The 11,587-nt window shown below is 31.7% G+C and overlaps 1 protein-coding gene across 1 annotated transcript; it reads right to left on the bottom strand.

Moving 5' to 3' along the window:
* Positions 1–3,051: 3,051 nt before the first annotated feature.
* LOC108983409 (probable mediator of RNA polymerase II transcription subunit 26b) lies at positions 3,052–7,298 on the bottom strand. The gene is made up of 9 exons (XM_018955021.2): positions 6,154–7,298; positions 5,796–5,864; positions 5,581–5,663; positions 4,930–4,982; positions 4,698–4,822; positions 4,549–4,576; positions 4,123–4,433; positions 3,956–4,046; positions 3,052–3,695 (listed from the first exon to the last, which is right to left on the bottom strand). Exons 1-9 carry the CDS (start codon positions 6,631–6,633, stop codon positions 3,571–3,573), a joined length of 1,365 nt encoding a protein of 454 aa, XP_018810566.1. The 5' UTR covers positions 6,634–7,298; the 3' UTR covers positions 3,052–3,570.
* Between the last annotated feature and the right edge of the window lie 4,289 nt (positions 7,299–11,587).

The raw sequence follows: 11,587 nt of genomic DNA, 5'->3' as shown, positions 1-11,587 counted from the left end.
GAAAGGGACGACCTTTTGCCTTTCCACTAAATACTGGGTGACAGATTACCTTTACTTTGACAGCCAACAAATTCAAGAGAAAAAAAAAAAAAAAAAAAGTGAGAGAGAATGAGAAAAACCAACCAAGACAGAAACCTTTTTCACTGTAATTTGAAACCCTATTTTTTTTTCTTCTATGGATAAACACGTAATATTGGAACTTTTTAAAATAATAAAAAAAATTAATGTAATTTTCAAACTTCTTGTTTCTCTTGCTCTCATGCTGAATGGAAAAATGTTATATATCATTAATGAAAAATGATTTATTTTTCACATTTTCACACCTAGACCCGTGATGGACAAACAAAATGATTTACGTTTGAGTTCAAAGATGAGATGAGTTGAGATGATTGTTTAGATCATCCAAACCAGCTCTTGATTCTCCAAGGCCATCCTCAAGTTTTGAGTTTAATTGTTTAGGTCATTTGCACTTAAATGTTGGTTGGTTGTGCACTTTAGGTGACATTTTGCCTAAATAAAAAGCAATGAAAATTAAAAGTTGTCTAGTCAGAATGATGATTCCCTATTTCCCATCACAATTTTTAGGTGTCCAAAGGGGCATGAACGAGACCTCTTTTTTTTTTCTTACTTTCTTTCTTTATGACTCCGCATATTTCTTGGTTCCTTATTCCTTATTCCTTTGCCTAATTTCTGAGATGAGTGGCAAGGTGGCATTACTTGCCCAACTCAAAGTAGTACAAATAATATATGTGGACATCATGGGTGAGGAGGAGGCATAGGATAAGAACAGAACATATCAATGCCTTTGGCCCTTTGGCCTTCCCAATTTTAGTTTTAAGATCAAAGCAATCAAACAATGCAAAGCACCTGATCTCTTTGCCGCCACCCCCACTACCAAACAAGTTTTCAAAGAGGCTATATATATTCGCTTTTTTCCTTTGAGAGATGAGGAATGGTATATATTTATAGCCCAATCTTTTGACTGTTTTAAAAGTAGGAAAGGAAATCAAAAGGGTGGCAGAAATAGAATACTATATGTGTTATGTGGCTTGCTCACAGACAAAGAGGAGATAAAATCTTTTGGATTTTTTTGTCACTTTTCCAAAGATTCCAATCTTTAAAAGCAATTTGATGATCATGCATTGCTCAACCTGAGTTTCCTCATCTCTTCAGTCCCCACACTAAATTCTTCCAAAACTAAAGACTCGCCCACACAACTTTCATCACAGTTACGAAATCAACTACAACAACAGGGCAATATCTCAGCAAGTTGAGCAGGAAGACTAGAGCAGAAAGATTCAGTTCTTTGTATTTTTCTCGTTCACTTTCACAAAACTTCTCATCTCATCTCATCTCATTATTATAAATTTTTCAAATCTCAAAATAAAAATAATATTAAAAAAATATATTTTAACAAAATTTTATTTAACTTTTTAACTTTTATCTCAATTCATCCCATCTGTAAAAACAAACTAGGCCTTAGTTGCTTACATTTTAAAGCAAAAACTATTCATTTCTTTCCAAGTTCTTGCGTATGTGTAATTTTGGGTCTTTCATGCTTGCTTAACCCATATGGTTTTTCCAGTGATACATGGACAACAGATAGACAAACAACACGCACATATATAAGACACCAAAATGTTGCTTTCCCACTTGTTTTTTCTTCCTTTTCGTGTCCTCCTTTGTGCTTTCTTGGTAGATATAAATGCAGCTGTAAATAAAAGGACAGAACAAAACACACACATACACATTGTTCACAGCCTCTTCTTTTGGTGCAAGGTAGAAAGTAGTTGTCGGCTTTGATGCTGAAAGCATATTCAACGCAGCTATTTAAAAATGATTAGAACTTACATGAATCTCATTTGGACTGTTCTTGGTGGTTCATGCCCTCTTTAAGTTTTAAAAAAATATAAATCACTGAACAACCTTTTAATTACTATAGTAAAAGGCAAGCTGGGTCGATGCTAACTATTTTGACACATAAAAAATATTAGCATCTTTATAGGTTTCTTAAGACAATTTTATATGTGAAACTCATGAGATTATATTTTCAAATCAAATGGTCTACATTTTTCTCATTATATCCTTTATCAAAAGCTGCTTGTGATTCCACATGCACTGACTAAAATAATAAGGGTAAGAAGTAAAAAGGTCGTTTAGACTATAGAATTGAACGTGTGTGTTGAACAGTCAAGAAGGGCAGGTGACAAAGACTCATTCATCAGCTACAGACGGTCGAGACTCAAGACTCGAGACTCTAGGATGGGAGAGTGGTCAAAACGGTGCGTGTGGATCGACGCCATGGCTGAGGTCAGCTGGGTTCGTTTGTTTTCAGAGATAAAATGAGATGAAATGAAATGAATTGAAATTAAAGTTAAAAAATTAAATAAACTATTGTTAGAATATATTTTTTAATATTATTTTTATTTTAAAATTTAAAAAAATTGAATTATTTATTTTATTTTGTATTGAAAGGTAGAAAAGTTATAATGATGAGATGAAATATTTTTTTGAAAACAAACAGTCCTCCTAAAAGTAAAAGCCCACGGAATTAGCCGGAAAATAAAGTTGGTGTAGTAGGTCCTATAATAAAAAGACACCCTTCTTGACCAACATTATCAAATATTATTATTAGGGCAACTACTAAACCTCCCAAATCTGATATTTTTCTATGTTTTCACATCATTTCATGTGCAATAACATATTTTTCATCATCTTCTTTCTTTATCCAAAGTATGAAAATTGGTTTCAAAACGTTGACTTCTAGGAGGGTTATCATTATACGGTAGCAGACTTTTTTTTTTTTTTTTTTTTTCCTTTAAATAAATGTTTTTATGTCGTCCACTGTCCACATTTTCTCTATATATATGTATATGAACAGAGGTAATGTTACGCTAGCACCGAATCCGCAGAAGGTAAAATCAGGCGCTTGAATAGCAGGTGCTTGAAGTTCCACATCTAATTAACACAGCTTTATTTCCTCTCATTAACAGTATAAGGAAAAAGAAAAAAAAAAAAAAGCATGCTCAAGAAAATCACTTGATCCAAGACTGAAAAAGGAATTTACCAAATGTGCATTTATTATAAAAGTTAGTGCAATCTGCATGAACATACAGCCTAATCAATTCCCAAAAGTTTACATACGGGAAAGAGTTTGTGAAAATGCACTTATTCTGTGCAAACTAACTACTACTATGATCCCATGGCGCTAAAGTCTTGATTGGAGGAAAATTTTTTTGACAAGGTATGTCAATCAAATAAGCAAATGCAGATAAGGTGGTTCTCTACAAACATTTATCTCAAGACTCAGTTCAGACTTCATAAGCTATAACCCTCCTCGTTAGACAGAAAAGTCTCTATACCTTAATGTATTCAATTTAGCAAAAAAGTACTCAAAAGTTGGTTTCCCTCTCAATCAGAATTGTCTTCTCCAGCAGAAATGGGGAATGAATTTGTTATTGTCGATGCTCAGATATGTCAAACCAGAGTAAGAGGGAGTTGTTTCTGTTCTTCCACCAACTTTATCATGGAAGAACTTGAACAGCTGAGTTTCACTCACGATAAAACAACCTAGCGCCGTCCATGTGCCCAATGCCGATTATGGTTCCCGGGTTTTACATGAGGATTTCTATGGCCAAGCCCCTGCTTGGGGAGATCATGCAACTCCATAACCTGTATCGTCCGCTGCCTCTTAGCTGTAGAGGAAAAAAAATTGAATTACAGCCTTAACAGGTTTTTTCAAGAATCTAAACTCAAAGCTGACGAATAGGAAAGGAGGACTCCATCTTCGAATTATATTGTTTCCTAAGCTATTCAAAGTTTCCAAAACTCCCACTTCACACATTTTTTTGACGATTTCACTAATTTCAGGAAAGACATTTGGATCCAACTAAAATGACAGTGATTGTTAGGTTTTAAATACTGAATGCTCAAAACTCTAGGAAAAGAGACATACCATTCTCAGCTTGTTGGTAACGCTCCTGAAGTTTCCTCTTTGTAGCTTCAAGTTTAACTTGGACTGCAACCTCGTCTGAACACTTGAATTTCTAGTTTAACAAGAAAAAACTGATCAGGAATAGCTTAAAAGCTACAAATTTAATACCACAAGAAATTCCTACGTACATCTTGCTGATCACCCGCTGGCCTCTTCTGTATAGCAACCTTGTCAGATTTTTGCTTGTATTTTGTCTCATTATTGACCATTTGTTCTGTACTTGGTTTGAGAGGTCTTCCAGGCCCATAATCAGTGTTTGATGGCTTACTTGGCTTCAGGAAGACTTCCTGTTTCTTCACTTGATGACTCTTGTTGTCCTTTGCCAGCACATTCACCACATTGGGCATCTGCAGTTTCTGCTTTGTACTATTTTGACACTCTTGTGCTGGTTTTCTTCCATTATCACGGTTCTTGCTGAATTCCCCACTGTCTCGAGGATCTGAAACAACATTCCCCGCTCATAATCATGAATTTAAGAAGTGGGGAATTCAATTTAAGAACCGAGTAGTGAAAGCTATTTAAGATAAGCATAAGAGATTGCAGATTAAACTCACTTCCATCATCATCCATGCCATCAAAGAACTTTTGAGTAGGGCAGTTATCAGACACCCAAAGAAGCAAACTCCAGTCAGTTCCATAAACACTACAACCAGAAGAAGACGTGTTCCAACCAACTTAAACAAATGCGGAAAAGGTTATGTACCTGAGAGAGCTCCATTGAAGTGGGTTGAGTAGCAAAGAAAACTCCTTCATCCAGTGGAGGAGATGGAAGCCCCTCTTCTTCATCAACTACAGATGGATTTACAGAATCTGAGGTACCTTCTGCACCTACAAAATCATGGATAAAATAAGTCCCTGAAACTAGTTTTATAAATAAGGTAATAACAGCAGGTCCATCTCAAGGTATAGTAGAATATTGGTAAACAAGTTCTTACCTGCAATAGTCGTCGTAGCACTGACCCACTCATCAACCATGTCTTTCCAACCGCTGAAAGCAACAAAATCAAGATTCGATATATTGTTAAAGATTCATTATAAATAAACCAAGACAATTAAAGGACCAAAAGAACGTAATAGTGGGTTAAGAACTGTCCCATAGATTTGCAGACAAACAAACGGAGACAATTGTCAGTAATTCATTCCAACAAAAAAGGATGTTTGCCACAGGGTGGGTATTCACGTGCTTGTGAGAAGGAAAGAAGGAATGCATAAACACGACAAAAGCGGATGACGACAATCAGCAACTGGGCATGGATCTCATTTGTCATACTTAATTAATGATGAATATTCGAATGGTAAAAGGTTTGCCCAAATCGGTGTCGGTAAGCTTAATTAAGGATACGATGTGATTTCATTACCAAATCAATACCTGGCCTTTAATGCACCCCGAAGAAAATTTGACAATAAACACTGCTTAATGCTAGAAAGTGCAAAAGCAGATATGACAATTAAGAGGGAGTATGCATAAAAACCATAGTAATGCCAAATGCAGGTTCGATGCCGAAAATCAATGATTAAACTCAATCATGCCAAATAAGCATAAAGTGCTGATGAAGTGCACTTGGCCAGAGAAAATAGTTTCATACTCGATAAGAGTCCGTGCAATGTGACGAATCTGCTTTGATGCATGCTTCCTAAGCCTATTGACAGCCTTTCCAATCTCAGTTGCCTGGCAAAGAAAAACTGTGTCAACCCAATACTGATCAAAACCTCTTGTAAAAACAAAAGCAACCAAACAACAGCTGCTGCCGAGACAAATGGCAAACTAATCCAATGGCTACAGGAAAGATTCAAATCAAACCTTCAGAATATCCACAGTCAGAGCCATCAACTGAAGCTTCCTCAACGACTCAGACAATACTGAATCAGGCTGCCGCAACATCAACCAAAGTACCACAAATAAGAAACTAGAAAACTCAACCACATAAAGGATTCTCAGGGGACCAGTCAAACAAACAATAATTCTTCAAAAATATTCAAAACCCATCTCAAAAACCCTCAGGGCTGCATATTAAAGTACTCTAATTCGTCATCAAGAGCATTTACAAGACCTCCAGCTTCTTTGCCATGCAAGTATCAAAGAACTGAACCAGAAAACATGAATGCTAACCTAAAGCAGATAAACAGACAATTTCAATTGAATTGCCGAAGACACATACCTCTTCTTCACTGTTATAAAGAATCTCTTTGATCCTCAAGACCTCTCCAACAATCTGAGACTCTTCCTCGATTTCATCAGTCAATGCCTCAGCATCTCCATAGCTGTAAGTGCTAACCGGTTTCATGTTCATCTCTCCCTGATCATCTCTACTGCTATTCACCTTGCTCTCCTTGCTACCCCCAGCCTCAAACTCACACCTACCTCTATCAAACCCACTGCTCTTACAACCTCCAACATCATCATCTTCCTCTTCTTCTTCACCACCAGGCACCGCTAACTCGACCCGGTCGCAACCCGAACATCGGGTCAATCTGCACGAGAAGAGCCTCTCGGCGATTCGATCCCTCCGCAACCTGAACTCCTTGGGGCAATCCGAAGCCGCCACCATGATCGCATGGTCGATTATGTCGAAAATGTCTGAATTTGCAGTCCGGAAGTAATTCCTCCAGTATTCCAATGGCCCAGGTTTCTTCGCCATGATTTAACTCCGGGAATTCAAGATCGGAAAACCGGATTTCGGCGAAGACTCACAAATCAGATCAGATATTCATGTGGTTCTAATCTATCCAGAAAAAAAACTCGATTTTTAGAAATCACCTAGCTAGATATCGGACAGTACCTTCCGGTTGGTTTTTGAGAACTATCCAGACTTTTCCGGTGAAAAAAAAGGATTACTTTGGAGATTTGATAGCTCTATTCAGAAACTTCTTCTTTTTTTTTTTTAGAATTTACCTTATAGGTTGTGAATTTTAATCAATGTCAACGAGAGAGAACGTTGATGAAAACCGATGGTGCATGTATGATTGGTAAATGGATTGGTAAAGGATGGGTTTTGAGAGATGATCAGGCACACAGAGATTAAAAAAAAAAAATCAACAAAAAAAGCCAATATTCCCACAGAAACAAAGAACGCGGTTTTTCTTTGAATTATTGAGAGAGTGTGTTTAGCCCGAACTTTCCCGGGAAATCTCCAAAATTTTCTCGAGGGCAAAAAAGCGACGCTATTCAAGGAAGAAAACAAAGAACATCGGTCAGCTACCAAAGAAATGAAAATAACAGACTCTCTCAATTCCCGTCTCGGCTTGCTTTTTCAAACAAAGTACAAGGTGCTGCAAAATTAAAAGTCCAATTCCCCCACAGAAGGAGAAAAAAAAAAAAAAACCAAAACCACCTTAAATCACTCTCCTTGAATAAAGCGAAAACAAATAATTTTACTGTTTGGTTGGCTCAGTTTTTATTCTTATTTATTATTTATATATATATTTTAAATATTTAGCTCTTTTCCGAGTCTCTGACCTTATCGTTCATCAAGTCACAACGAAATGGCTTAGGGTCTAGTTTAAATAGTAAGATAGAATTAGATGGTTTTATTTTATACGAATTGAATAAAAAATATAAAAATATTATTTTTTAATATTATTATTATCTTAAAATTTTAAAAAAATTAAGTTGTTTATTATATTTCGTGTGAGAATTTAAAAAAATTATAATAATGAGATGAGATGAAATTAAATTCAAATCGGACCTAGAATCATAGACGGACTCATTTTTTTTGTTTAATTTTTAAATATTGGATCTATTGGCTGAATGTAAGTGGATAGGGATACTGTGGTATTTTTAATTATCATAAAATGTATTATTTCTAAAATTATTTATAAAAACAATATTTTTGATAATTTGATATTCTATAATCGAGTATGTATTTGGCCTCATTTAATTAGGTAGTTTAGATGAGATGAGATAAAATATTTTGTTAAAAATTGAATAAAATATTGTGATAATATAATATTTATTTTGAGATTTGAAAAAGTTGGATTGTTTATTATATTTTATGTGAAAATTTTAGAAAGTTGTAATGATGAGATGAGATGAGATAGTTTGATTTTGTGTAACCAAACAAACTTCATACTTTATGACTATAACTGATAATCATTTAAAAGAGAATATGAAAATGTATTGCTTATGGAAGAGATTGAACTCTAAATAATATATATTATTTGATAATTTTGCGCGAAAACATCAGACTATATTTAGAATTATTAACAAAAAGTATTTGATATTATAAATTCAAAACTTAAGTGATGAGAGTAACTTATATAGAGCTCCTTCAATTTAATTAGTTGTTTCTATTCCCAAATTCCCAATCCATTCATTAGAGTAGTGGAAAACAAATTCATAGAGAACACTTAATATCTCATGTGCCATGTGAATCCATGAAAGGATGAGAGAAATAGAAAAATTATGCTTTTATGTGAATAGTAAAAGATTTGACATAATAATTTAAGAGTAGTACTACATATAATCGTGGAGTGCACAAGTATCGTGGAGTGCGTAAATATCATGCAATCGTTTTGAAAAAAAAAAGAGTATGATCTATTATTAAAAAATTAATTTTTTTTTATATGAGTCACGTATTTATTTATTTTTCTTAAAATAATTATACGATACTTATACACTCACGATTATAACTATAATTTCTCGTAATTCAATCACCATCCTTTGCATATATGAATAGTATATTTAAAACTAGTTTACATTGATATGACGTGGCATCCACTTTACTTTAAAAAAAAAAATTTGTAAAATAATCGAATGGTGATATTGCCACTCATAAATTTGGAAGGAAAGGCAACATAAAAAGTGTGCAAATCAGAGAATCCTAAAAAATCTATCTAGTTGCTTCGTGAGATTTCGAGGGAATGTTTTTTTAATTCTCCATATATCCCAAAAGAAGCATCACTCTTTTAAATGACCAAATAACAATAAATTAATTGTAAAAAAAAAAATATTCTAATCACAAATAGATTATACAAAAATAATCTTATAAATTCATATAATTTGATATGATTTTTTCAGTTTAAAAAGTTATTTTTATTGAAAAGTAAAGTTAATAAATTATATAAAATTATATTAATTTATAAATTTATTTTATATAATCTATTTTTGATTGTAACATAGTCAATTAATTAAATCATCTTACTCTCAACACGATTTTTCCCATTAAAAAAAGATATACTCCATGTTATTTGTGGGTCCATATAAATACAAACGTAAATACAAGATAATGTATTCGCGAAATTGTGTGGATTTTTTTTTTAAATATTAAATATTTAATAAATATTATAAGATCTATTTAATGTTTCTAGCTGATTTCTATGAATTATATAGAACACTGGTCCTAGAAAATGCTGAATGCATACTTGTGTATGAATTTGGTTTATATTCAGAGAAAAAATAACCGGACTTGTCCACTTATACAAGTGACCATAGAAGGTTAAAAAATGTACTGAATAGACGAATAAGAATAATAATACATGCCACATTTTTTCCAATCATATTTAAAAAATGAACGTATTTATGTAAAATGATATTAATTTTTATAAAGTATTTTATACAAATGCATAATTATAAATTTATATCAATGATCAATGCTAAAAAAACCCTGTATGTCTATAAATTTCCATCAACAAAACGAGATAACATATTACTCCGTTGATTATGCCAATTTTGGCGCCGCCGTGGGTTCAGGCCTTTGACATTTTGGCTAACATCATCGAATTGCTGCATTAAGGAATGAAAAATGCTAATTGAATTTATAAAATTGATACATAAATTTTAATATTTTTGTTTACTTGATGATTAAAAAAGTGAATATTAAAGAATTAGTATTTTTTTATATTTTTTTAAAAATATATAAAAACAATTGAAGAAAAAAATAAAACAATACATTTATAAACTTATCGGTTAAAATCTTCGATTGTTGTATCAGTTTCTGTAGCACTACTTTAAGGGTTTGTTTGTTTTCGGAAATGAGTTGAGATTAAAGTTAAAAAGTTGAATAAAATATTGTTATTTGTTAGAATATATTTTTTAATATTATTTTTGTTTTGGAATTTAGAAAAGTTAAATTATTTATTTTATTTTGTATTGAAAGTTAAAAAAATTGTAATAATTAGATGAGATAAGATGATATATTTTTTAAAAATAAACGAGGCCTAAGAAACACCATATCTACAAGTTTTCTTATTATTTGTTAATTGTTTCACGATGGAGATAATTTTATTAATATAATAATAATAATAATAATAATAGTTATTACAGCGAGCATGTTTGGTTTATATATATTTTTTTCAAGCTAAGTGTTTGTGATTAACTGACTAAAATTTTATTTTTTTAGCTTATGAAAAAATCGTTAAGATTATTAATTAATTATGTCAATAAAAATATAAATCAAATTATCCAAATAGATTTAACTATATATGTTTAAAATTGAAAGCCAAGTTATTATATGAGTCTCTCTTTCACTTTTTCTTCAAGAAAAAAATAATAGAAAAATTGAGTGATACTGATCTGTTGAATTGGATGGATGAGGAAGACTGCCAACATGATTGTAAACCCACGCGTGGAATGTATTGACAAAAAACTTTTCCCGATATGATAAATGGATTATGGGACCCTCTTCTCTTCTTTGAGGATAGGATTAGGTGCCAATTTCTGTAATATACATGAGACGTGTGCAATGATGGTTGCCACTCTCCTTGCTTATCAACTCTCATGCCTATCCATTCCTTTTTTTTTTTTTTACTTGTGATTTTTTTTTCTCTTTTATTGGTTACGATTTAGAGTGATTTGGATTCAAAAATAAGTTGAGATAATTTATAAATAATAAAATAAAAATAAAATTATTTATTATATTTTATGTGAAAATTTGATAAAATTATTTTGAGATTTGAAAAGTTGAATTATTTACTATATTTTATGTAAAAATTTTAAAAAATTATAATGATAAAATAAAATAAATTAAAGTGAATTTTGAATGCAAACGAAATCCAGTGTTTATTAGATCTTTCTCTCATTAATCATTAAAAGATAATTAATTTGATTGTTTGTCACGTCAAATAATATTATTATACAGTCTACAGATGTTAAATTTATGATCATGTTACGATACTAATTCAGATAAGTTTATTTATATACGAGTAATGTTATAATATTATTAAATTAATAAATTTATATATTGACAGATATTATATATTACACATTTAATATATAATATTTTTGTTACAAATTAACTCCACAGTATTTATCACAAGAAGTGATATTTATAATTATAGATTGCATAAACATCATGTACTTTTTTTAATAAAGTAATTAAATATAAAATATACATAAAAATTTAATTTTTAAATATTGCTCTATTTTTTTAAAAAAGAGGGTGTGTTACTTACACAATCTATAATTATATTTAATATGAAAAATTATATTTATAATCGTAGACTACGCAAGTACTGCACAATCATTTTTTAGAAAAAGTGAGTACATATGAGACTAGGGCCGGCTCAATACGTTTTGGGACCTAAGCCTAAAATTATGAGTGAGACCTTTTTTTTATAAAAAAAAAAAAGTAAAATTAAATAAATTTATTTATATTT

The sequence above is a fragment of the Juglans regia genome, chromosome 3, assembly GCF_001411555.2.
Source record: "Juglans regia cultivar Chandler chromosome 3, Walnut 2.0, whole genome shotgun sequence".
Classification (NCBI taxonomy): Eukaryota; Viridiplantae; Streptophyta; class Magnoliopsida; order Fagales; family Juglandaceae; genus Juglans; species Juglans regia.
Note: the sequence above shows the minus strand (reverse complement) of the source record. Positions and strands in the feature narration are given on the sequence as shown.

Excerpts from the sequence above, each read along its gene's own strand:
- LOC108983409 (XM_018955021.2), bottom strand. The coding sequence starts at position 6,633 with ATGGCGAAGAAACCTGGGCCATTGGAATACTGGAGGAATTACTTCCGG. Across the intron at positions 5,865-6,153 it reads TTTATAACAGTGAAGAAGAG|CCTGATTCAGTATTGTCTGA; the intron begins GTATGTGTCTTC and ends ATGTTGCGGCAG. Across the intron at positions 4,434-4,548 it reads TGGCATGGATGATGATGGAA|ATCCTCGAGACAGTGGGGAA; the intron begins GTGAGTTTAATC and ends ATGTTGTTTCAG.